This window comes from Rhinopithecus roxellana, chromosome 12 (genome assembly GCF_007565055.1).
Source record: "Rhinopithecus roxellana isolate Shanxi Qingling chromosome 12, ASM756505v1, whole genome shotgun sequence".
NCBI lineage: Eukaryota > Metazoa > Chordata > Mammalia > Primates > Cercopithecidae > Rhinopithecus > Rhinopithecus roxellana.
This window is the reverse complement of record NC_044560.1, coordinates 110,510,593-110,536,141: the sequence shown is the minus strand read 5'-3', so window position 1 is coordinate 110,536,141 and position 25,549 is coordinate 110,510,593. Positions and strand designations below refer to the sequence as shown.

The 25,549-nt window shown below is 51.7% G+C and overlaps 2 protein-coding genes across 2 annotated transcripts in view; one reads left to right on the top strand and one right to left on the bottom strand.

Annotated features, from left to right (window-relative positions):
* The window catches only part of SHANK1 (SH3 and multiple ankyrin repeat domains 1), a 58,390-nt gene extending 54,139 nt beyond the window's left edge, over positions 1 to 4,251 (top strand). The window contains exon 24 of the mRNA XM_030912901.1: positions 3,385 to 4,251. Within this exon, the coding sequence (XP_030768761.1) occupies positions 3,385 to 4,102 (718 nt within the window). The 3' untranslated portion in view covers positions 4,103 to 4,251. The remainder of the gene's footprint in view (positions 1 to 3,384) is intronic.
* A 2,552-nt stretch (positions 4,252 to 6,803) lies between these two features.
* C12H19orf81 (chromosome 12 C19orf81 homolog) lies at positions 6,804 to 17,481 on the bottom strand. The gene is made up of 5 exons (XM_010369561.2): positions 17,415 to 17,481; positions 10,253 to 10,325; positions 10,029 to 10,149; positions 7,978 to 8,117; positions 6,804 to 7,163 (listed from the first exon to the last, which is right to left on the bottom strand). The coding sequence occupies exons 1-5, from the start codon at positions 17,479 to 17,481 to the stop codon at positions 6,968 to 6,970; spliced, it is 597 nt and encodes a 198-aa protein (XP_010367863.1). The 3' UTR covers positions 6,804 to 6,967.
* Positions 17,482 to 25,549: the final 8,068 nt, after the last annotated feature.

Below are 25,549 nucleotides of genomic sequence, written 5' to 3'. Positions count from 1 at the left end.
TAGGGTCTCAGGGTGGCAGAAAGGAAACAGAAACCAGGTTGGCAGGAGTTTGCTCTCACAGAAGCATGCTTTCACAGATACTTTCTTTTTTCTTTTTTTTCTCCTTTTTTTTTTTTCCTTGAGATGGAGTTTCACTCTTGTTGCCCAGGCTGGAGTGCAATGGCACGATCTCAGCTCACCACAGCCTCTGCCTCCTGGGTTCAAGCGATTCTCTTGCCTCAGCCTCTTACACCACCACACCCAGCTAATTTTGTATTTTTAGTAGAGACGGGGTTTCTCCATGTTGGTCAGGCTGGTCTCGAACTCCCGACCTCAGGTGATCCATCCACCTTGGCCTCCCAAAGTGCTGGGATTACAGGCATGAGCCAACATGCCTGGCTCTTTTTCTTTTTCTTTTTTTTTAGAAACAGGGTCTCACTCTGTCACCTGGCTGGAGTGCAGTGGTATAATCATAGCTCACTTGAAGCCTCAAACTCTTGGGCTCAAGCAGTCCTCTGGGACTATAGGTGCATGCCACTATGCCTGGCCAATTTTTCTTCTTTTCTGTTCTTTTTTTTGAGACGGAGTCTCGCTCTATTGCCCAGGCTGGAGTGCAGTGGTGCAATCTCGGCTCACTGCAACTTCCACCTCCCAGGTTCAAACAATTCTCGAGCCTCAGCTTCCTGAGTAGCTGGGATTACAGGTGCCCACCACCACGCCTGGCAAATTTTTGTATTTTTAGTAGAGACCAGGGGTTTTGCCATGTCGGCCAGGCTGGTCTTGAACTCCTGACCTAAGGTGATTCATCCCACCTCGGTCTCCCAAAGTGCTGGGATTACAGGCATGAGCCACCATGCCTGGCCCTGGCCAGTTTTTCTTAAGCTTTTTGTAGAGACCAGCTATGTTGCCCAGGCTAGTTTCAAACTCCTGGGCTCAAGTGATCCTCCTGCTTTGACCTCCCAAAGTGTGATTACAGGTGTAAGCCACCTAGTCCAGCCTTTACATTTTCATTTATTTCAGTAGCTTCTGTTGTCTCCTCCTATCACCATCACAACCTACATCCCATGATGAACAAAAAGTTATTAACAGGCTGGGCATGGTGGCTTATGCCTGTAATCCCAGCACTTTGGGAGGCTGAGGTGGGCGGATCATGAGGTCAGAAGAGAGACCATCCTGGCTAACACGGTGAAACCCCATCTCTACTTAAAAAAATACAAAAAATTAGTCGGATGTGGTGGTGGGTACCTGTAGTCCTAGCTCCTCAGGAGGCTGAGGCAGGAGAATAACTTGAACCTGGGAGGCAGAGGTAGCAGTGAGCCGAGATCGCGCCACTGTGTTCCAGCCTGGGTGACAGAGTGAGCTCCGTCTCAAAAAAGAAAAAGTTATTAACAAAGGAGACTGGAGTGAGACCTGCTTATATTTGTTTCCTTGGTGAGCTGTCACTTCTTTCTGACAGTCCCTGAAATCTGTAAGTCCCTTGAAGCCAGTGTGGTTCAAGACAGGATGCAGTTATAGGTGTGGTTCTAGAGCCCACTTTCTCGGCTTCCAGTCCCAGCCCTCCACTTTCCACCTGGGTGATCTTAGGCAAATGAATCCACCTCTCTGTAGAACGGGGATGGCCTAGTGCCAGCCCAAAGAGTTTTTGAGAGGATTTAATATGGGTCATTGTTGTAACATGAGATGGGGGAAGAGGGGGGCCTTGAAAAAGAGCCCAACAACTTCTACATGGGGAAATACAGGATGATGCAGATGTTTCCCAGAGCAGCCAGTTAGCCGCATCGCCACAGAATTCGAGCCCATTCAAGACCTTCTAGTCCTAGAGAAAGTAGAGTTACATTTCTGGTTCAGATACACAGAGGATTGGGAGCAGTTTTTAAATATCCTAGTTCATCTACAGAGTTCACTCGAATTCTGTTTGAAGGTCTGCTATCCAAATGTGACCTTCAAATGTGGGTTCAGGGAGGGTATATTTGGGGCAAAAGAAAAGAAAAAGGAGGCTGGGCACAGTGACCTGCATCTGTAGTCCCAGCTACTCAGGAGGCTGAGGTGGGTGGATCACTTGAGCCTAGAAGGTTGAGGCTGCAGTGAGCTGATATCACACCAAGGCACTACAGCCTGGGGAACAAATGAGACCCTGTCTCAAAAAAAAAAAAAAAAGAAAAGAAAAAAAGGAAGTGTATATTATCAGAGCAACTTGAATCAATGCTCCTAGGTTGTAAAAATAAACAAACAAACAAACAAATGTGGGTGGGCCTTTAAGATCTGAATGAAGTTCATTGAGTATTCTTAAGTATTCTGGGTAGAGAATTTTTTTTTCTTGTTTTTTTGTTTGTTTGTTTGTTTGTTTTCCCACTGCTTGTAGCAGCAATAGAAAGGATGCTTAATTCAGTCAACAAATGCATTAATTATTGATTCATGACCTGTGTGTGCAGAGTGCCCTTCTGGGTGATGGGATCCCCTGCTGGACAGAACAGGCAAAGACTGTGCGGTTCCCCATATGTCTAGGGACATAGGAGTGGGGGTGGGGCAGTAAACAAAATAATTGCAACCATCCAAAAAAAAAAAAAAAAGCTACCACAATGGGATGGTTGGAGAAGGTCTCTCATGTAACAGGCAAGATGGGCAGAGTAATGGAAGTGGAGAGGAAGCAGCTGCCCGGGGCAAGAGTGAGCCAGGCAGGGGGAGCAGCCAGTTCAAAGGCCCTGAGGTGGGACAGTGCTGGAGGAGAGGGAACGAAAGGGATGAGGGGAACCTTTTTCTCCCCTTGTTTCTTCTCTCTTTCATCTCCCTCTCTTCATCTCTCTCTCTCTGTGTCCCCCGCCCCTTCCATCTCTCTCCCCTGGATACTCACCCTCTTTTTGTCTCTCTCTCACTGTCTCCCCATCTTTCACTCTGCTATGACTGGCCATAACCTGAAAGGCAGTATAGAATAGTGGTGAAGAGCTCAGACTTTGGTGCCATATAACCGGGCTCTGCCACTTCCTGTGTGTCCTTAGGCAAGTTATTTAACCTCTCTGTGCTGATAATAATAGTAACCTGCATCAGGGCTGTCGTGGGGATTAAACTGAGATGCAATCATGTAAAGCACTTAGAACATGCCTGGCACACGTGAGCATCAGTGAGCGGTGACGATTATTATTATTATCACTTAATGTCTCTTTTTCTTTCATCTCTCTTAACTGTCGCCCTCTCCCTGTCCTCTCATCTTTCTCTCCCTTCATTTCTTTCCTCCACGGCCATCTTACCCTTTGCTCCCTCCATTTCTTCCCGTCTCTCTCCTCCATTTCTCCCCCTACCCTTATGTCTCTCCTCCTCTCTCCCTATATCTGGACCTCTGCCTTTCTCACCCCTGCCCTTGCCCCCTAAATCCCTGTCCTCCCCCACTGCCCCCTTGTCACATTCCAGACTCTCCGACGACTCCCAGTCCTCACTCCTCTCCAAGCCTGTCAGCAGCCTGTTTCAGAACTGGCCCAAACCACCTCTGCCACCGCTCCCCACCGGAACAGGGGTCTCCCCTACAGCCGCTGCGGCCCCAGGGGCCACCTCACCCTCGGCCTCCTCCTCCTCCACGTCCACCCGCCACCTCCAGGGCGTGGAGTTCGAGATGCGGCCCCCTCTGCTCCGCCGGGCCCCCAGCCCCTCGCTGCTGCCCGCCTCGGAGCACAAGGTCAGCCCTGCGCCCAGGCCCTCGTCCCTGCCCATCCTGCCTTCTGGACCCCTCTACCCAGGCCTCTTTGACATCCGTGGCTCCCCAACTGGAGGGGCAGGAGGCTCCGCTGACCCCTTCGCCCCAGTCTTTGTGCCGCCACACCCGGGTATATCCGGGGGGCTCGGGGGAGCCTTGTCAGGGGCCTCGCGCTCCCTCTCACCGACCCGCCTGCTCTCGCTGCCCCCGGACAAGCCGTTTGGCGCTAAACCTCTGGGGTTCTGGACCAAGTTCGACGTGGCTGATTGGCTAGAGTGGCTGGGTTTGGCGGAGCACCGAGCCCAGTTCCTGGACCATGAGATCGATGGCTCCCACCTGCCCGCCTTGACCAAGGAGGACTATGTCGATCTAGGTGTGACCAGGGTGGGCCACCGCATGAACATCGACCGGGCTCTCAAATTCTTCCTGGAGAGGTGATGGCTGGCCTGGACGGACCAGCCCCGTCCACAGAACTCTTGAGCCTGCTGGCCTCTTGACCTCTGACCCCTGACTGTCATTCTCTCCCCCGGGCCAGGGACTCTGTTCAAACTGCGCCCTGCCCTCGTCTCCCAAGGCCAGAGGTCACTAGGTGGCCCAATCCAGGCCGGACATTTGCACCTCACTGAAGGGGGGCAGCTGACACAAGACTGTGTGTGTGTGAAGCGGGGAGCGGAGGGGGGATAGGAGAAATTACGGAGGGGGATTGAGAAGGAGGGAAGGGCCTGTTCTGGGGGGAGGGGACAGACAGAGCCATAGAGGGTCAGCCCTGACTGAGCCTGATTGGATGGGGACTGTCCCCCAGGCTGCAGGGGAAGGGGGTGCCCTCAGATTCCACCACCTGCCACCTCTCTAACAACCCTTCCCACTCTCTCCAGGCCCCTCAGCTCTTCCCCCTTCCCCTCTCCCCAGCACACACAGCTGCCCCCCTCAGCCTCTTGCACGCTCCGTTGCACGCCTGCTCACCTCTCTCCCCTCCCCTCCCTGGGCTGCAATTTTGCACAAATTTGCCCTCTCGCTGTCTTGCACATTCTGCCTTTGCTTCCGGCTGGCGAGGCCCGCTCAAACACACTCTGTTCTCCTCGCACCGCTGCATTTCCTTTCTCATGCTCCATGCCTCCTGCTCTGATTCTCGCTGCTTACACACTTTTCCCCTACCAGGGCCCTCCTTTACACACTCCATTTCACATCTCCTCCTCCCCGCTCACTCTGGACCCTTGTTGCAGACACACTTGGGACACATTTTCCCTCCCCTACTCACAGACTCCATGCACATCATTCATTCTCTGGAGTGCCCTGCTCTTTGCTCAGCCCTTGCACACTTGCTATCTTATGCACCCCTCCTGACACACTCTTACCTCCATTTTCTTACGTTGAAGCACTTTCCCTTCTTATTCTTAAAAACCCCAGATTCTTCTACTCCCCACCTCTTCCCTCTCACCATGACACTCCTAGCCCTCCACTCCTCCCCCTCCCCTTGCTCCTTTTGCACCGTCACTTTTGGTCACACCTTTTGCACACTTGCCTCCCAGGAACTGTGTTTCTCTCACTAATGCTCATTCTCTTCTTCTTTGCCAGGCTCCCACTCCCTTGCCCCTTTCTGTTTGAAATCTTTGCCCCTCTGCATTTTTTATTCTTTTGTGAACCCTCTCGCACACTTGCTTTTGCACATGCGCCTCCGCCCCTCCCCCCAGCATTTTCAATGCTCTCTGGAAGCCTTGTTTCTCCCCTTTTAATAATGTTCTTGCACACCGTGACGTGGCTGCACACTGCATCTTGTCTTTTCTACCTGAATGAGAGCTCTACCACTTCTTTCCTTTTGCAAACTCATCTCATTCCATGCGCTCTTGGGCTGTAACATTTCTTTTCCTGACACCCTTATTTTTTTTGCCTGTTGACAAGCAGGTCTTGCGTCCATTCTCATTCGGATTCTCTTACCTCCTTAAGCTCTTTCTCTTCCTGGTGAGAGAAGACGCTATGCACACTGGCTTCCAGCTCACCATGCTTCCACACTCAAGCCTGTCCCTGCCTCCAGGCCTCACCCTCCCTCACTTCCTCCCTCTTCTGTCTTTCCTGGCCTTCCTGGGCCATCTGTCCATCCCTTTTGCACGAAGATTCCTCTCTCCTAACCTGCCCACTCCAAGAAGCTCCCTCTCCCTCCAGCATGGCTGTTCCTTCCCGCACGCTTCCTCTCTCCCCTTTTTTCCCGGGGCTTGGGAATTTTAAGCCACCCCTCCCCCTGAGAAGCCCCCTCCCCTGCTGTGGGTAAAGGGGGGAGGGCATTGCCCTCAGGACCCCCCCCATGTTCAGCTGCCAAAGAAGGGAGCTCCCCCTCCTTCCCCAAGCCCATTCCCTCTCTGCTGCCCCCTACCCCCGAGAGGGGGGGCGCTCCGTCCATGAGGGGAGGGGGCTTGCAGCCCCCTCCCCTCACCATGTCAGGGATCTGCGGGGAACCTCGTGGGAGGGTCGTGGGAGGGGGGAGGGGTGTTGAGGAGAGGGGCAGAGGCCGCGCTGGACCCCTACCCGCCCCCTCCCCCTTGTCGGATGCCCCCAGTCCGCAGGGGGCCTGCGCGGCGCCCGTCTATCAAGGGCTTGTTCATTCTGGATGGGTGCCGCGGGGTTGGGGAGGGTGTAGGGGGTGGGGAGGGGGGAGGAGAGGTCGGGGTGGGGAGGGGGGAGGAGAGGTCGGGGTGGGAAGTGGGGAGGGACCGAATGTGGGGACAGCGCGGGATGGAGAGGAGAGAAAAAGCAAAAAGAGGAACAATAACAAAAGAAGAAAATATAAAAAACAAAAAAAAAAACCCACAAAACCCCTAGAACACACAAAAAAATCCAGAAAAAAAACCTGAAATAAAAGCCCGAGAATTGTCTTCCAAGGGGGGTGGGAGGGGAAGAGGAGGGGGGCGGATGAGGACGTCTGATTCTCGCTGAGACAGGGCTCGGCACGCGTTGAAAGCCCCGGTGCCCAGGTCTTCCCTTCCGCGGGCCTCAGTTCATCTCTCAAGGGATTGGGACCCAGGCGTCCACGTACAGGGACTGGAGGAAGATTAGGGAGGCGGGATTATAACAAAGGGGTTCATTCCTACCCCCCATCACCTCCCTTCCCCTGACTCCCCACCAAGATTTTGCAGAGAGAAATGGCTTTTGTACCAGGTCATTCTTTATAATTAAACTCACAGTATCCACCCCCTCGAGCCGGCCCCGCCTCCTTCCTGGGAAGGCCACGACCCCTATCCTCCTGGGCTCCGGGTGGGTGGCCCCAGCCCGCTGGGCGGTGCGCAAGCGCAGCCCGGGCCGGCCCGGGCGTCAGGCCTCCTCGTTCGGCTCCGCCCCCAGGGCCTCGAGCATGCGCCGCCGGACCAGGGAGCGGCGCAGGTGCAGGCGGTAGTCACCCAGCAGGAGATCGTCGTGGCGCACGAGCTGGTGCGCGAGCCCGCGGGGACTGAGCCCAGAACGCAGCAAGCGCGAGCGCGTCTGGAAGTCCGTGACCGCGATGAGCCACCTGCAAGGGGGTGGGAACGGAAAAGGAACTCGCAGGTGGTTTCAGCCCCGGCTTTGATCGTCGAAGAGTGCCTGCCTGGTCCCTGGAGTCTTTCACAACCCCTGGTCCAGCAGACAGTCGCTCCGTCCCTAAACTCCCCTCCAGCCCTGCCCTCTCGCCTGGGTCGCTCTAGGCTCCTTACGCTCTCTTAGCCTGGTTCTGCGTCCTAATCACTGTCTCTCGAGACTCCATCTCAAACCGCTCCAAGACCCGACCCTCAACTGGCGACTGCAGGCTCCGCTCTACCCTAGGCACTCCAGGCCTGTCCCCACCCTATCACCCCTGGCCCCACCTCTACCATGTGCTCAGTCCCTTCCACCCCCTCACAGCTGCCTTTCCAGGCTCAGACTCCTATCCCGGTCACTACTGGGTCACTCAAACTCGGGCCCCTACTCACTCCAGATCCCTCCTTCTCTCTGATCTCACCCGACCCTGCCTCCAACCGCGCTCACTCTTGACCCCACCCCTCAGTGACTGCGCCAATCTTGCTCTTATCTAGTCGCTCCAAGCCCTGCCCTACCACGCTTTCACTCCACTGTCGCCCCGCCTTACAACGGCTTTACACCAACTACGCTCCTATCTAGTGGCTCCGGGGCCTGCCCTTCAGCGCCCTTACACCAACCACGCTCTTATCTAGTGGCTCCGGGCCCCGCCCCCTCACGCTTTCATTCTTGGCCACGCCCCTCAGCGCCCTAAAACCAACCACGCTCTTACCCAGTCGCTCCTGGCCCCGCCCCCCTGCGCGCTCCAGGCCCCGCCCCCTCCGCTTACACACCGGTTCCGGCGGCCAGCAGTCCCACAGATGACATTCATGTTCTCGAAGCGGATGCTGCTCACGCGCCCGCTCTCCATGGCCCCCGGTAACTGGGCCTCCAGCGCTTGCAGCACCTCCAGGTGGGTAAAATCCTCCTCGGGCTGCGGGTGTCGGAGAGAGAACCTCAGCCCGTGACCTCCTGGTTCATTTTGGGTTCAGAAGTCATCACCCTAGACCCCACCTGCAGAACCTGCCACAGAGTTCCAGGTGGCATTTGAGGGGCAAGGATCGCTCTTGATCCCAGGGTACTGTCGCTATTGTCAAAGGAGACGACAGATTATCTCTCAGATGGGAAAGCATCTACTGTCACTCTAGGTCATTCTCCAAAAAAATCAGTTCTCACCAAGCCGATTTGCCCAAAAGTCAATGAACAGTTGGCTGAATGATTCACCAACTTAGCCAACTTTACGAATCTACCAAAAACTTTCCTAGCAATTTGCAATGGATGCGACTGAAAGCTCTTGAAGATTTCTGCCAGGATTTAAATTGCACACCTTTCCTTTTATATTCGTATTAGCATTTTAAGAATGTTCAGTAGTCAAAAGATAACAGTCATAGGGGGTTTTGATGTCTTGTCAATCTATTTAACATTCAGAAACATGTACTGATCACTAAACACATTTACAACACGTGATTAGCATTTCAAGGGTGATAACAGTTGTCATAGCACATAAAATTGCTGAGGAACTAAAATGAAATGAAAATTTTCATGATTTCACTGAAAAATAATGTCACATCCAGAAAGGCATTCCTTGACTGGGGTGAGAGGGGAGGCTGGAGGGTCCCTTGCTCAAAGCCACAAAGAAGTGGAGTGATAGGGTGGAGACTGATCCCTAAGAGAAGGACCGCAATCCCTGTATGCAGGGTAGAGAGTCACATGGATTAGCTGAGAAGGTACCTTGGAGGCCTGTGCCTGGCACACAGTAAGCACCCATTGACATTAGTTCTTCTCATTCAATTATTGAGTTCCTGGGACCCTAATATATACCTCTTCTGATTGAAGGCAGGGATGACCAGTTTGCTGAATCTGTCAAAAACATGAGCCCCTTCCTTCCTTCCTCCCTCCCTCCCTCCCTCCCTCCCTCTCTCTCTTTTTTTTTTTTTTTTTTGAGACGGAGTCTTGCTCTGTCGCCCAGGCTGGAGTGCAGTGGCCAGATCTCAGCTCACTGCAAGCTCTGCCTCCCGGGTTTACACCATTCTCCTGCCTCTGCCTCCTGAGTAGCTGGGACTACAGGCGCCCGCCACCTCGCCTGGCTAGTTTTTTGTATTTTTTTTAGTAGAGACGGGGTTTCACCATGTTAGCCAGGATGGTCTCAATCTCCTGACCTTGTGATCTGCCCGTCTCGGCCTCCCAAAGTGCTGGGATTACAGGCTTGAGCCACCGCGCCCGGCCTCTTTCTTTTTTTGACAGAGTCTCACTCTGTCGCCCAGGCTGGAGTGCAGTGGCACGACCTCAGCTCACTGCAACCTCCACCTCCCGGGTTCAAGCAATTCTCCTGCCTCAGCCTCCCCAGTAGCTGGGATTACAGGCACCTGCCCCCACACCTGCCTCATGTTTGTAGAGATGGGGTTTCACCATGTTGGCCAGGCTAGTCTCAAACTCCTGACCTCAGGTGATCCACCCACTTCGGCCTCCCAAAGTGTTGGGATTACAGGCGTGAGCCACCGCGCCTGACACACATTGGCTTTTTCTTGAGTTTTTGTTATATTTGTAAACTTTACAGAATTTTATAGTACGTGGATTAGGAGGATTACTTTTGTTCTCCCTCCCTGCTCCCCTCAGCCTCCCCTTTCTTTGCCCCTTGGTCTTCCCTCTGACATGAGCCATAGATTTCGTGACTGATGCTTTGACAAATTCACAATCAATTTTCAGCAAACTGTCCTGGTGCCAAGCCCACAGCTCTTAAGCCACAGAGCCTGAATTTAAACTCTGGCTACACTGCTTCTCAGCCTGTGCCCTTCCCACCACCCCACCAAAACTGTGCAGAAAATAAGGGCCCAGATCCACTCACCAAGGTCTCCATGCAGAGGCAGAGGGGCTGGGCAGCTGGTGGTGTGGGGAACTTCCGGATGCACGGGAGTTCTCGGTCCAGTGCCTCGTACTCTGCAATGACCTGCCGCAGGTACTGCTTCCTAGGGAGACAGCGAGCAGGCAGGGACCTCTGAGGTCAGGATTTGCTGCCATCGCATTTGGGGAAGTGGAAGACAGAGGTTATGGGGGCCAGGGACAACTCACGAGGATTTGATGGGCCTGCCCAGGCTCCGAGCCTGCATCTCCTCTGGGGTCTCCAGGTCCATAAGGAGGGCTCCTGAGGACAGAGAACCCACTATCAGCTGCCCTGAGCCCTCCTCAGCCATGATTCTGCTTAAATGGCCATCACCAATTGCCTGCCCATGCCACACCCAGAATAGCTTGTATGCCAGATATTGAGCTACTGTCTCTTAGCTCCAAACTCTCTTAGCTCCACACTGGCTCTGTGATACCTGGGTTGAGACTCTACTAACCACATTTCTCCTTCAACATCTGGGTTCCTATTAGGCTCTGCCTAAAGGGGGCGCCAGAGGGAGGCTGCAAGGCAGGAGGAAGCAGGAGGAACTTGCTCCTTTTTGCTTCCTCTTCTGGTCACCCCAGCCTTCCTTCTTCACTGTGGCAGCATCACTTCAGTAACAACACTTGAATCCAGTTTTCAGGGTTTTTTTTGTTTTTTGTTTTTGTTTTTGTTTTTGAAACGGAGTCTTGTTCTGTTGCCCAGGCTGGAGTGCAGTGGTGCGATCTTGGCTCGCTGCAAGCTCCTCCTCCCAGGTTCACGCCATTCTTCTGCCTCAGCCTCCCGAGTAGCTGGGACTACAGGTGCCCACCACCACACCTGGCCACCTGGCTAATTTTTGTATTTTTAGTAGAGACGGGGTTTCACTGTGTTAGCCAGGATGGTCTCGATCTCCTGACCTTGTGATCCGCCTGCCTTGGCCTCCCAAAGTGCTGGGATTCCAGGTGTGAGCCACCGTGTCCGGCCCCGCTTTCAGTTTTTCCAACACTCTCAGAATCAGTCTCCTGATTGGAACTTGACTGATAACAGTTCTCAAATATAGACCCTTTTTGACCACCCCACCATCAGTTAACTGGTCTCTCTCTTATGGCCAAGTGCTGGTTGTTCCATGCACTCCATTTTCCCCTTCCCCTACAGTCCTAGAGTTTTACCCAGCACATGGCTTCCCAGCTGGAGACAACACTTCCCAGACTCCCTTGCAGCTAACTGTGGCCATGTGACCAAGCTCTCACCAATGAAGTGTTAGCTGGAGTGAGAGGTGTAACTTTGGAGTCATTTGCTTTAAAGATTACTGCTTTTCTTGGACTCTTTGCCCTTTCTCTTGGACTGGAATGTGGATTAGCAATAACCCTTCTTCCACCATGTTTGGATATGGCAAGCAACAATATGGGAGGAACTCTTATCTCTAAATCTTCTCACCAAGCCAAGATGTCCCACCAATCCTGCCTTCCATTACACAAGAGAGAAATATACTTCTGGTTCTTGACCAGCTGAGGCAGGTGACATAGCAACACCCTAGCTCCACAAAAAAAAAATTTTTTAATTATCTGGGCATGATGTTGTGTGCCTGTAGTCCCAGCTACTAAGGAGGCTAGGGTGGGAGGATTGCTTGAAGTCAGGAGTTAGAGGTTGCAGTGAGCCGTGGTTGTACCACTGCACTTCAGCCTGGGTGACAGATAAAGAGAGAAAGAGAGACAGAAAGAGAGAAGGAAGGAAGGGAGGGAGGGAGGGAGGGAGGGAGTCAGGTGTGATGGCTCACGCCTGTAATCCCAGCACTTTGGGAAGCCGAGGTGGGCAGATCATGAGGTCAGGAGTTCGAGACCAACTTGGCCAATATGGTGAAACCCCATCTATACTAAAAATACCAAAATTAGCCAGGTGTGTTGGTGTGTGCCTGTAGTCCCAGCTACTCGGGAGGCTGAGGCAGAAGAATCGCTTGAACCCAGGAGGCAGAGGTTGCAGTGAGCCGAGATTGCACCACTGCACTCCAGCCTGGGCAACAGAGCGAGACTCCGTCTCAAAAACAGAGAGAGAGAGAGAGAAAAGAGAGAGAGGGAGTGAGGGAAGAAGGAGAAAGAGAGGAAGGGAGGAAGGGAGAAAAGAAAAGGAATACACTTCTGTCTTCTTTATGATGTTGTGTTTTGGGGTATCTTTGTTATAGCTGCTGAAAGAGAGGAAAGCAGACCCCGACAGCCAGGCTCTGGTGCTCTCCTGCCGAACATCAAACATTTCCCAACATCAAGCAAGGCCACTCTGTGACTGTGATGGACTAAGACAAAACAAGACCGCTCCTGAATCATGTCTCAACACAACAAAGCATGAACATTGTCCAAACCACAAAAATGACCAAAATCCCCCCGTCCCAGCTCAGAGCTGACAGCTGCTTTTTCATTAACCCCAGCATTAGCTCCATGTACCCCTCCTGGTTCCCGGTGAGATGAAGATTCCCAGTCATGAGCTTGCCCGTGCTTTCCATCAGCCTCCCATCCAGAGCAAAGCATCACTCCCATGAACCCTCCCCAAAGTCACCTGACACAGCCCGGCTCTTGCAATAAGTCCTTGCTAACACCCTTCTACTGAGACAACCCGTGTGTGTGTGTGTGCTCTCTCATTACAATAAGTCAACACATTCAACTGGGTTTAACTATAGTCAGTGGTGTGTTGGTACATGTTTCACAACAGGCTGTCTCGCACACTGTCACACACACATACGGTAGACACTTACTCCAGGGCCCACCCCCAGACCTACTGGATTCAAATCTACATTTTCACAGGATCCCATTCCAGAAACACCTACCCTCATTCTTTTCTTCCAGTCATACCGGCCTCCCTCCATCCCTCAAACGCAGCCATCTCCTCCTCAAGTCTGTCCACATAACAATATAACTATGTGCTTACTGTCCCTTTTATATGCCAAACACTTTTAAAAATATTTTCCACTGTGGCTGGGCGTGGTGGCTCATGCCTGTAATCCCAGCACTTTGGGAGGCCAAAGTGGGCAGATTGCCTGAACTCAGGAGTTCGAGACCAGCCTGGCCAACATGGTGAGATCCCGTCTCTACTAAAAATACAAAAAATTAGGCGGGCATGGTAGCGCTCACCTGTAGTCCCAGCTACTCCGGAGGCTGAGGCAGGAGAATTATTTGAACCCAGGAGGCAGAGGTTGTAGTGAGTGAGCCGGGATCATGCCACTGCACTGCATCCTGGGTGACAAAGCAAGACTCTGCTGCCAAAATAAAATAAAATAGAATGGAATAGAATAAAATACTTTCCATTGCAGCCTCACAACAACCTTCTGAGGTAGTGTCGTTTAACACATGATGAAACAGAAGCACAGAGAGGTTAAGTGACTTGCCTAAGGTCACACAGCACAAAATGACAGAATAAGGATAAAAATGTAAGCATCTGGATCCAGATCTCAGTCTCTCCAGGTGGCTTCCTCTCACCTCACTCTCATCTAGTCTCCAAACTCCTCTCCCTCTCCAGTTACCCCAGCAAAGTAGAATTTTGAAATGTATATCTGACCCTATGGCCCCCTTCCTCAAAATTCTCCCAGAACCTTGCATTGTCTTTGGGATGAATAAAGTCCAAAGTCCTTCCAGTGACCATAAGACCACACATGATCAGACCCTGCGAATGTCTTAAGCCTGATCAAGCACAATCGTCCTTTTCACCTGCTGCAGTCCAGAAATGCTGTTTTTCTGCGACTTGGACACTCTCTGACGCCTCCTGCTGCAGGATCTTGACTAATACTGTAACTCTGCATGGACCTCTCTTCCCCCTCATCTGACTAATCAAGTCTACCCTGAGGGACCGCTGACACCCTTCCTCATAGCACAGTACGTTTGCATTCACAGTGGTTGCAATTTTACCTTTATTTCTATGATTCCCTAATTACACTCTGTCTTACCTACGTCTTCTGAGCAATGTGAGGGCAGGGACTTGTCTTTGTGCCCCCAGCATCTAGCAAAGTGCCAGACTTATATTTGTCCTTAGTATTTATTGAATAAAGCCTGAAATGTGTGCACTTTGTTTGGGCCCTAATTTAAACAAGCCAACTATAAAAAGTACAATTTTGAGATAATGAGGGAAATTTAAATATGTACTAGGTATGAGATGATATTCAAAAATAATTATAATATAATCCCGGCACTTTGGGAGGCTGAGGCAGGAGGATCGCTTGAGCCCAGGATTTCGAGGCTGCAGTGAGCTATGATGGTGTCAATTCATGCCAGCCTGGGTTACCAAGTGAGTCCCTGTCTCAAAAAAATAAATTAATTTTTAAAAAGTCCTGTAGGCCGGGCGCAGTGGCTCAAGCCTGTAATCCCAGCACTTTGGGTGGCCGAGATGGGCGGATCACGAGGTCAGGAGATCGAGACCATCCTGGCTAACACAGTGAAACCCCGTCTCTACTAAAAAATACAAAAAACTAGCCGAGCGAGGTGGCGGCGCCTGTAATCCCAGCTACACGGGAGGCTGAGACAGGAGAATGGCGGGAACCCAGGAGGCGGAGCTTGCAGTGAGCTGAGATTACGCCACTGCACTCCAGCCTGGGTGACAGAGTGAGACGCCGTCTCAGGAAAAAAAACAAAAAAAAGTCCTGTAAAAGTGTTAAATGAGTCAAAAAGTAACTCCAGCAACATCAAAGATGCATGTGAAAAAATCTGAATACAAGAGTTTCTCATGAAATATGACATTAGAAATAAGAACTATTTCTAGTTATAACAGTGATTTTAATATATGCATTTAAATGTATATGTGTAATTAAATTAACAAAAGCACAAACTTAAAAATAAGTACTTATTGAATAATTCAGTAAATGCAACAATTTCAAGCTTTTTTTTTCCCCCTTTGGTGACAGAGTCTCGCTCTGTTGCCCAGGCTGGGGTACCATGGTGCAATCATAGCTCACTGCAGCCAGGGTACTCCTGGGCTTAAGGGATCTTCCTGTCTCAGCCTCCCAAGTAGCTGGTTGAATTTTTTAAACAGGCATCTCAGAGGGCCCCTGCATGCCTTGGAGGATGCTGGGGACCAAGAGATGAATGAGACACACCTCTGCCCTTTCAGAACTCTCAGGTAAAGGGCAATGTGTGTTTCAATGAAAGTGTTACGAGGTGGAGGGAAAGCCCAGTCTGGGGGCAGTCAGGGAAGGCTCCCTAGAGGAGGTGTTGTCCACAGTGAGACCCAAAGAATAAGAAGGCATTTACCAAATAAAGAGATGACAGAGAGAAGGATGTTTCACATGAAGGCCCTAGCGTGGGTCAAGGTTTTTGAGCAAAAGAGAAGACAGTCACCTGCAAGAACGTCCCAGAATTCCCTTGAGCCCCAAGACTAAAGAGTGCTTATTGCCATTGGAGGCTATGTATGATCTGTGAGATGGCGTGGTTCACGTCTCCTCTCCCAGCATGAGAACAAGCCAGGCCATTTCATCCATTAGGCACTACAGGCAAAATGCTTGGGGCCCAGGGGCTTTCTAATGGCCTATGCTGAAGCTTGCAACCCGATCAACTAAAATATGTTATTGGTTCCACAACGCTGCAAACAAAACAGCAAAATCGAAATAAACAAACGTTGATCAACAAAACTAGCCAACTGGTCGACTCAACTCCACTTGACTTTTCTGGAGCTACATATAAATTACTTGTCACGTGGGGGCCTCAGTCTAGTCTAGAGATGGTGCAGCGTGGGGCCTAAAAAAGAAAGATGCCTTCAAAAGCACTAAAAGAGACCTAAAGGCAGAGAAACAACGTCTGTATTGCCATCAGGGCATTTGTTCTGCCTCGAAGGCTGAGGTGGAAGGATCACTTGAGCCCAGGAGCTCAAGGCTGCGGTGAGTTTTGTTTTTGGGTGTGTTTGTCTGTTTGATTGTTTGGAGACAGAATATCCCTCCATCACCCAGGCTGGAGTGCAGTGGCACAATCTTGGCTCGCTGCAGCCTCTGCCTCCTGGGTTCAAGCGATTCTCCTGCCTCAGCCTCTCTAGTAGCTGGGATTACAGGCACCCACCCCCACGCCTAGCTAATTTTTGTATTTTTAGAGATGGGGTTTCACCATGTTGGCCAGGCTGGCCTCGAACTCCTGACCTCAGGTGATCCACTCACCTTGGCCTCCAAAGTGCTGGAATTATTATTATTTTATTTTATTTTATTTTATTTTTTGAGACGGAGTCTCGCTCTGTCGCCCAGGCTGGAGTGCAGTGGCCAGATCTCAGCTCACTGCAAGGTCCGCCTCCCGGGTTCACGCCATTCTCCTGCCTCAGCCTCCTGAGTAGCTGGGACTACAGGCGCCTGCCACCTCGCCCGGCTAGTTTTTTGTATTTTTTAGTAGAGACGGGGTTTCACCGTGTTAGCCAGGATGGTCTCGATCTCCTGACCCCGTGATCTGCCCGTCTCGGCCTCCCAAAGTGCTGGGATTACAGGCTTGAGCCACCGCACCCGGCCAAAGTGCTGGAATTATAGACGTGAGCCACCACACCCAGTCCTGAGTTTGGTTTTCTATTACCTGCAGTTACATGCATCCTCACTGAGATACTACTCCATAAATGTTGAATGAGTGTAAATGCATGAGCTGTGTTACAGCACAGAATGCTAGCAGGAAGTGCTGGCCTAGGAGCCTGAAGTTGTCAGCAGGGGTCAGACTACACAGGGCCTCAAAAGCCAGGCTGGAGCTTTGGGACTCTGTCCTAGAGGTGACAGGAAGCTAGGAAGTGTTATGAGCAGGGGACAGCCAGGGTCGCTGCTGGAAGTCAGAGAGATCTCTCTGGAGCCATGGAAGGATAGGCAGGAGGAGAGAAACTGGAGACCAGGGAGGAAGTGAGGAGACGGTTCACATGGAAGAGGATGAGACCTGGTACATGGCTGCGGGGACAGAGAGGAAGGAATGGGGAAGGGAGACTCAGAGGGCAGGAAGATGGGGCCTGATGGGCTGTGGGAGGGAATTATGGGAGGTGGAAGGATGGGACCAGTGACTGGGTTGGCGGTGGGGCCATTTGAAAATGGAAACCAGGAAGGAGGAGAGCAGCTTTGGGGGAAGATGCTGAGCTCAGGGTGGGAGACATGACAGTGAGGGTACCTAGGAGAAGAATGCCCTCAGAGGTGTTGCTTAGGTCCCAGCAGAGGCTCATGGGAAATGTAGTTCTGAGTCCAGGGCATTGGCCAAGGAACTGCAGAGGCTCGTGGGAAATATCGTTTGAGGTCCAAGGGGGCCGCTCTCCAGGAATCTGGTGAATGTTAGGGGTGGCTTTCACTTTGGAGTGCCAGTGACTCACCTAAGGCCACACTGTGAGCCAGGGCTACTATACACTGCCTGGATGGAGGAAGTCCACCCCTTCCCCAAAGACACAGCTCAGTACCTGCCTCCCTGTGCATGGTGAGGCTGCCCATGGTGGAGGAGCACATGGGCTCCACCTCTGGCTGCATCCTGGGAAGGTGGGTGAGGGATGTCTCAGGAAGGTGGCAAGAGAAGCTCTGACTGGGCCACCCGCCCCAGCTCCTTCTCCCCACCGCTGCCTCCTCTACCTCCTCTTTGAAGCCCAGGGGCAGAATTACAGAGGAACTGGAAGGCTGAGACCATCCGGAGAGCTGGGTTCCCCTGACCTCAGGGACTCCCTGTGTGCCCCAATCCCTTCTTTCCCATTTCCCTGTTTTCCCTCCTATCTCTGTCTGTCTCCTAGAGTCCCTTTCCCCACCCCTTTCTCTCCTCCTCCCTTCCTCATTCTCTCTCCATCTCTCTGCCCCCGTGCCTCCTCCCCTCTGTCCCCACGTCTCCACCACCCTTTTGCTTGATTTCTCTGCCCTCCTCCTTCCTCCTCTCCTGGGCTCCATCTCTTCAGTCTCCTCCATCAGTTTCCCTGGCATCTCCCCAGGCCCCTGTCCCTCCTCGTCTTCATGGTTTTCTGCCTCTCCCTAACCCCGTCACCCTCTCTCTGTCTTCCCACCTCTCCCCAGTCCCCTTGCCCCATATCTCTCCTCTCCTAGCTGCCTCCACTGCCCCCTTGAGCCCCCCTCCCCTCTGTCATCCCCTTTCTGTTCCCACTTGCCCTCTGCTCATCCCTGCCCAAGCCAGGAACTGGTTAGAAACAGACGAGATTCCAACAGAAACTGGGTTCTCTAGGGGGGAGGGGATGGTGGGCAGGGGGCCTGGTTGCCATGGTGCCTCCAGAGGGGGAGGGGCGGGGGCCTGGACTGCTGGGTCTGAGGGAGGAGGGCCTGGGACCTGGACACCTACGTCTGAGGGAGGAGGACCTGGGGCCTGGACTCCTGGGTCTGAAGGAGGAGAGCCTGGGGCCTGGACACCTGGGTCTGAGGGAGGAGGGCCTGGGGCCTGGACTCCTGGGTCTGAGGGAGGAGGGTCTGGGGCCTGGACACCTGGGGCTGGGGGAGGAGGGCCTGGGATCTGGACTCCTGTGTCTGAGGAGGAGGGGGCAGGAGTTCTGGACTCCTGGGTCTGAGGGAGGAGGGCCTGGTGCCTGGACTCCTGGGTCTGAGGGAGGAGGGACTGGAGTTCTGGACTCCTGGGTCTGAAGGAGGAGGGGCTGGGGGCCTGGACTCCTGGGTCTGATGGAGGACGGCCTGGGATCTGGACACCTGGGTCTGAGGGAGGAGAGGATGGGGGCCTGGACTTCTGGGTCTGAGGGCTCCTGGGACCTCTCATGCTAGACAGAAGGGGTCTAGCCATGTAGGTGCCCGTTCAGCATCCCTTTCTCTGGGTTTGCAGAGCTCTCAGCAGGAATTGTGGGAAAGAAGCTGGACCTTCCCTTATTTATTTTGTCTGTCCTTGCAGTCTCTGTCTCTGTTACTTGTATCTCTGTTTCTCTCCCTCTCCATATCTAGATGGTCTCTGGACTATTTGTTGTTCATGCTTACTAAGTATTCGTTCTAGGTAGTGGCACCTTGATTTCCTCAGTGATTTGTTCAGTGGCGAGCTTAAGAACCAATCTAGGCCGGGCGCGGTGGCTCAAGCCTGTAATCCCAGCACTTTGGGAGGCCGAGACGGGTGGATCACGAGGTCAGGAGATCGAGACCATCCTGGCTAATATGGTGAAACCCCGTCTCTACTAAAAAATACAAAAAGCTAGCCGGGCGAGGTGGCTGGCGCCTGTAGTCCCAGCTGCTCGGGAGGCTGAGGCAGGAGAATGGCGTAAACCCAGGAGGCGGAGCTTGCAGTGAGCTGAGATCCGGCCACTGCACTCCAGCCCGGGCGACAGAGCGAGACTCCGTCTCAAAAAAAAAAAAAAAAAAAAAAAGAACCAATCTAGGCCAGGCGTGGTGGCTCAAGCCTGTAATCCCAGCACTTTGGGAGGCCGAGACGGGCAGATCACGAGGTCAGGAGATCAAGACCATCCTGGCTAACACCGTGAAACCCCGTCTCTACTAAAAAATACAAAAACACTAGCCGGGCGAGGTGGCGGGCGCCTGTAGTCCCAGCTACTCGGTAGGCTGAGGCAGGAGAATGGCGTAAACCCAGGAGGTGGAGCTTGCAGTGAGCCAAGATTGCACCACTGCACTGCAGCCTGGGCAACAGAGCGAAACTCCATCTCAAAAAAAAGAACCAATCTAGGCTACAAAGTCAACCTTTGGACTTTTGCTGGACCTGTTAGAAAACAGGCTTTTTCCACTGTGGTTTTGGGGCTGGTCAGAACCGGGGTTGGAGCTCCCAGCGCCACTACATCACCATGCAGGGAGATAACTTGCCTGAGAGCAAAGACAACACAAGGGAAGCATAGCCCAAAGATACAGACAGTTGGATTCCTGGAGATGATTGGAACACCTGGATCCAGCAATGCCTGAAGCCCTCATCCACCCAATAAACTTCCTTTTACGCTTAGATAAATTTGATTTGAGATTCTGTTATTGGTGATCAAAACAGTCCAGACTGAATAGTCTTACTCAGTTCTGGGGCCCCTGAACTGCTAGAAGACCCCCTCCTGGCATCTTCACATCTCTTTCTGTGCCATCAACCTGTCTTCCATTTCCAGCCAGCAATTTTATCTCAGCGGGATGGAGGACATTTTTGATTGTCTTGGCCACAGGCACATCTGACCCTCACAGCCTATCTGTCTCCAAGTTCCATTCCTTTTGCCTCTCACCTCTCTCTGCTGCTTCCTCTCCCCTCTACTACCATAGCTCTAGCAGCCATTCAGACCTCATCCTCTCCTGCTGGGACTCTTGCCCCAGCCTCCTTTTTTGTTCGCTTGTTTTTGAGACAGGGTCTCACTGTGTCTCCCAGTCTGGAGTGCAGCGGTATGATAACAGCCTTGACCTCCCAGGGTCAAGCAATCCTTTGGCCTGTCTCCTGAGTAACGGGGACCACAGGCCCACACCACTTCACCCAGCTATTTATTTTTAAGATGGAGTCTCACCATGTTGCCCCAGCTGGTCTCAAACTCTGGGGCTCAAGAAATCCTCCCACCTCAGCCTCCCAAAGTCCTGGGATTACAGGTGTGAGCCACCATGCCTGGCCCAGCCTCCTTGCCACCCCATCCTCCATTCTCTCGTCCTCACTCCTCTTCCCACAGGTAAGGCTCCAGAGGGGTCTTTCTGTGCCCGGCACTGACCTGCCCCTGCCCTGCTCACAGCCCTCCCAGGGCTCCCCAGTGCCTTGGACAAACTTTCAGCCCCTCACCTGGACTGAAAGAGCTGCATAATCTAGCCTCACCTCCCTCTCCCGACCTCACCCCTCCAAACATCCTCCAGCTACCCTTTATTAATTATTTTACATAAATAATCCCTCCTGCACATCCCACCTTATTCTGTCTCCACTCTTTCCATACGCTGTGTCTTCTGCCTGGAATGCTCTTCCAATCTTTCCCCATGTCCCCAAATGCCCTCATCTTTTAATAAGAAGCTCAAGTGCCCCCTCCTCCAGGAAGCCCTCTCTGACTCATCCTCCTACCAGTTGTGTTTTCTGTCTCCTCCCTCTGCCTGTTTTTTATCTGCTCCTTCTCCAGACCTCTGAACACTGCCCCCCCACCCCATGCATCTTGCTCAGAAATTTGTTTCCTGACTCATCTCTGGCTCTCCAGCATCACCCCACACAGGGCCAGGCTTCTGGGAAGTCCAGGACACATGAGTTGAATGAATACATGATTATTTCCCTCTATTTCTGGGACCCACACTCAGTAGCCCCTTAACCCCATCTGCCCTGTCCTTCCTGGTCTTCACGAGCCAACATAAGGTGAAGAAGAGAACATGGGCTCTGGCATCAAACAGACCAGCATCAAATGCTGCTCCCAGGCTGTGCAATGTCAGGCAAATGTCTTCCCCTCTCTGAGCCTCGTCTTCCTTATATCTTGCCTTCCTCCATCATTCTACCAATGCTACCTTCAAGGGCTGTTGGTGCTGAAATGAAGCAAGGTACAGCAGCACCCCCAAATCTGAGCCAGGCACCAAGGAGGCACCCAAAAGGAGGTCATTTCCTTTCGAGTCCTCTGAGTCTGCATCCAGCTTTGGCTGAATGTCTTTGTCTCTCCTCCTCTGCATCTCTCTCTGCTCCTCTGTGTGTCTCTCTTCTTCCCTCTGGGGCTTGGGACTCTGTGTCTCCATCTCTCTGTGCCTCCATTGCTCTCCGTGTCTTTATCTTTCTTCCCTTCTCTCTGCCTGTCTCTGGAACCCTACCTCATCTCTGTGTGTGTGTGAATTTGAATTTTGAGGGGGTTTGGGTTTTGTGGGGGTGGGGGGTGTTGAGACAAGGGCCCAGGCTGGAGTGCAATGGTGCAATCATAGCTCACTGCAGCCTCAACCTCCTAGGCTCAAGCGATCTTCCGCCTTAGCCTTCCAAGTAGGCGGGACTACAGGCGCACACACCACACCTGGCTAATTTTTGTATTTTTTTGGTAAAGCTGAAATTTCACCATGTTGTCCAGGTTGGTCTTGAACTCTTGAGCTCAAGCTACCTACCTGCCTCAGCCTCCCAAAGTGCTGAGACTACAGTGTGTCTGAATTTGAATTCCTGTATCACATGTTTCTGTATTCCTGTATCTCTGTCTCTCACTGTCTGCATCTTTATAGATTTCTGTATGTCTCTGTATCTCCATCTTTCTCTCCCTGTCTTTCTCTCTGTACATCTGCCTCTGTCTCCATCACTCTATTTCCCCATCTCTGTTTCTCTGTCTGCATCTCTCTTTCCTTCCCTTTCTCTCTATATCTCTGTCTCTGCCTCCATCACTTTGCCTGTTTCCCTATCTCTCTGCTTCTCTGTGTCTCCACCTCTCTATCTCCTTGCCTGTCTTTCTGCCTTACCTCGACTGACTTCTCTCTGCCACTCACTCCATCTCTCTGGACCATCCCTGTCCCACTTCCTGGCCTGGTGCCCAGTCTAAGACACACATCCCTGAATCAGCATTTTCCTCCAATTCCAGAAATACTGTCAGTACCGCAGTGGCAGCAGATGGCAGTAGCCCTGGCCAAAGGGTTTGTCTCCCACCTCCCCATTCTCTGTGTTTGCCCTCTCCAGGGGGAGCACCAGAAGAACAAGTGAGTCTGTGTTTACACACGTGTGCATGCCTCTGAGTGTATCTGCATCTATCTCCAGGCACATTTGGGTGTGAATCTGTAGATATTTGTGAAAACTCACTCAATCAGTCATCCATCCATCCATCCCTTCATCTATTTCTCCATCATCCACCCATCCATCCTCTGTCTAACTCTTCATCTATCCAATCATCCATTCAATCATCCCTCCATCTGCCTAACCATCCACTCATCCCTCCCTTCATCTATTTCTTCAAAATCCATCCATCCTTTATCTAATTCTCCATCTGTGCATACAATCATCCATCCATCCACCCAACTCTCCATTCATCCATCCCTTTATCTATTCTTGCAGCATCCATCCATCATCCTATCATCTACTCATCCATCCATTCCTTCATCTATTTCTCCAACATCCATCCATCCATCCATCCAGCAATCCATCCATCTTCTATCCGTTCAGCCACTTACTCATTCACCCCTTCATCCATTTCTGCAGCTTCCATCCATCCCATCCAACCATCCACTCATCCACTCATCCATCCCTTCATCTATTTCTCCAATATCCATCCATCTATCCACCAGTCTATCTATCCTCTATCCATCCAGCCATTCACTAATCTATCCCTTCATCTATTTCTGCAGCATCCATCTATCCACTCCCACTCTAACTCTTCATCTATCCATCCAATCATCCATGTGTCCACCCAACCATCCACTCTTTCATCTATCCATTCCTTCATCTATTCCTCCAACATCCGTCTTATCCATCCAGCCATTCACTCATCCACCTATCCATCCATCCCTTCATCTATCCTTCTAGCATCTATCCAGTCATGCACCCATCTATCAATACATCATAGATTCATACATTCCTCCACTTACCCATCCACATGTTCATTGATTCATTCAACCAACCAATATGTATTGAGTGCCTACCATGTGCCAGCTACTGTGCCAGGCAGCTGGAAGACAGCTATGAACAAAACAAAGTGCTACTCCTACAGAGCTTGTGTGCTCGGCAGTCCTCAAGGTGCCAAACTCCCTCCTGCCTCCAGGTCTTACATGGGCTGTTCCTTCTCCCTGGAGCATTTCCCCTTCCCTCCCTCATCTTCACCACCTGGCGTATGCCCACTCATCCTTCTGAGCTTAGCTGAAAAGTCACTTGCTCAGGAGCTTCCCTGACCTCTCTCAAACACACAACTCAATGGATGTTCCTTCCTAGCATTGATCCTAGTATGAGGATCCTAGTATGTGTAGTTATTTTGATTATTTTCTGTCTCTTCCACTAGACCATGAGCTCTTCCAACCCTGGAATTTTAGTCTGTTTTGTTCCCAGCTGAATCCCTGGTGCCAAAAAAAAAAAAAAAAAAATGCCTGGCACACATTAGGTACTCAGAAAGTATTTCTCAAATGACTGCATGAATTGAGTTGAATGAATATGGAAGATTCTATCTCTGTCTCCTGGCTCCGTGTCCGGTGCTCTTTATACTGTTCTATACTCCTAGCAGCAGTAGCAAACAAGTCCTCAAATGGGTCCTAGATGCAAACAGCATGGTGGCTAAAGGCAAGGGCTCTGGATTCAGATCCACTCCGTTTTTTGTTTTTTCTTTTTGTTTTTTGAGACAAGGTCTCACTCTGACTGGAGTGCAATGGCACAATCATGTCTCACTGCACTCCAGCCTGGATGTAAAGGCACATCCATCTGGGGGGATGCAAGAAAGCACAAGGATGGGACTCTGGGCAGCCTCCATTTCCCCACAGCCTCAACTTCTGGGGCTCAAGCAATCCTCCCACCTCAGCCTTCCCCCCAAGCAGGTGGGACTACAGGTGTGTGCCACCACGCCCGGCTAAATTTTGTAATTTTCGTAGAGATGAGGCCTCACTATGTTGTCCAGGCAAGTCTCGACTCCTGAGCTCACAGGATCCTCCCACCTTCAGCCTCCCAAAGTGCTGGGACTACAGGTGTGAGTCACTGCACCTGGTCCAGACCCATATAGTTTTTAATTTCCACTCACACTTTCCAGATGTGTGATCTTGGGCAGGGCACTTCTCTTGCTGAGCCTCAATTTCCTCACTTGTCAAGTCCAGCTAAAGTTGAAATGAGCAAATGCATTTCATTTTTAGTTATGACAACACTGAACACTAGCCATTTTTCCTAAGCACCTTCCATGAATTTAATTTAACCCTCAAAATAACTCAATGAGATAGAATATGATTCTTTCTTTCTCTCTTTCTTTCTTTCTTTCTTTTTTTTTTTTTTTTAGACAGACTTTTGCTCTTGTTGCCCAGGCTGGAGTGCAATGGTGTGATCTCAGCTCACTGCAACCTCCACCTCCTGGGTTCAAGTGATTCTCCTGCCTCAGCACCCCAAGTAGCTGAGGTTACAGGCATGTGCCACCATGCCTGGCTAATTTTTGTATTTTTAATAGAGACGGGGTTTCTCCATGTTGGTCAGGCTGGTCTCAAACTCCCGACCGACCTCAGGTGATCTGCCAGCCTCGGCCTCCCAAAGTGCTGGGATTACAGGCATAAGCCACCGCAGCCAGCCAGAATATGATTTTTAAAAGTAGTGTTATCTGCACTTACAGAGAGGGAAACTGAGGCATGGAGAATATAAGTAACCCCTCCAAGGTTGCATGGAGATGGGGGCAGCGCTGGGATTTGAATCCCAGCGCTCTGCCCCCAAAGTCACACAACCAGTGCACTACGGCTCCCTCTCAATGCCTGGGCAGCCTTGGAATCTGAGCATCTCTTTGGAAACGTGTCATGGCAGCCTGGCAAGCCCATCTGTGTGCCCATCTCTGAGTGCGTGCATCACAGCATGTCTCTCCTTGTGGAACAGGGCTACCTGTGGACCCTGGGCAGGCCCAGTAGGGTTCAAGAGTCGGGCCGTGAGAGTTGGCATCCAGACCTGCACTAGTGGTCTGTAGGTTTACACTCAACGCATGCTTCCCTGGATATAAACGCACATCCATCGGGGGGGATGCAAGAATCCATGAGGAAGGGACTCTGG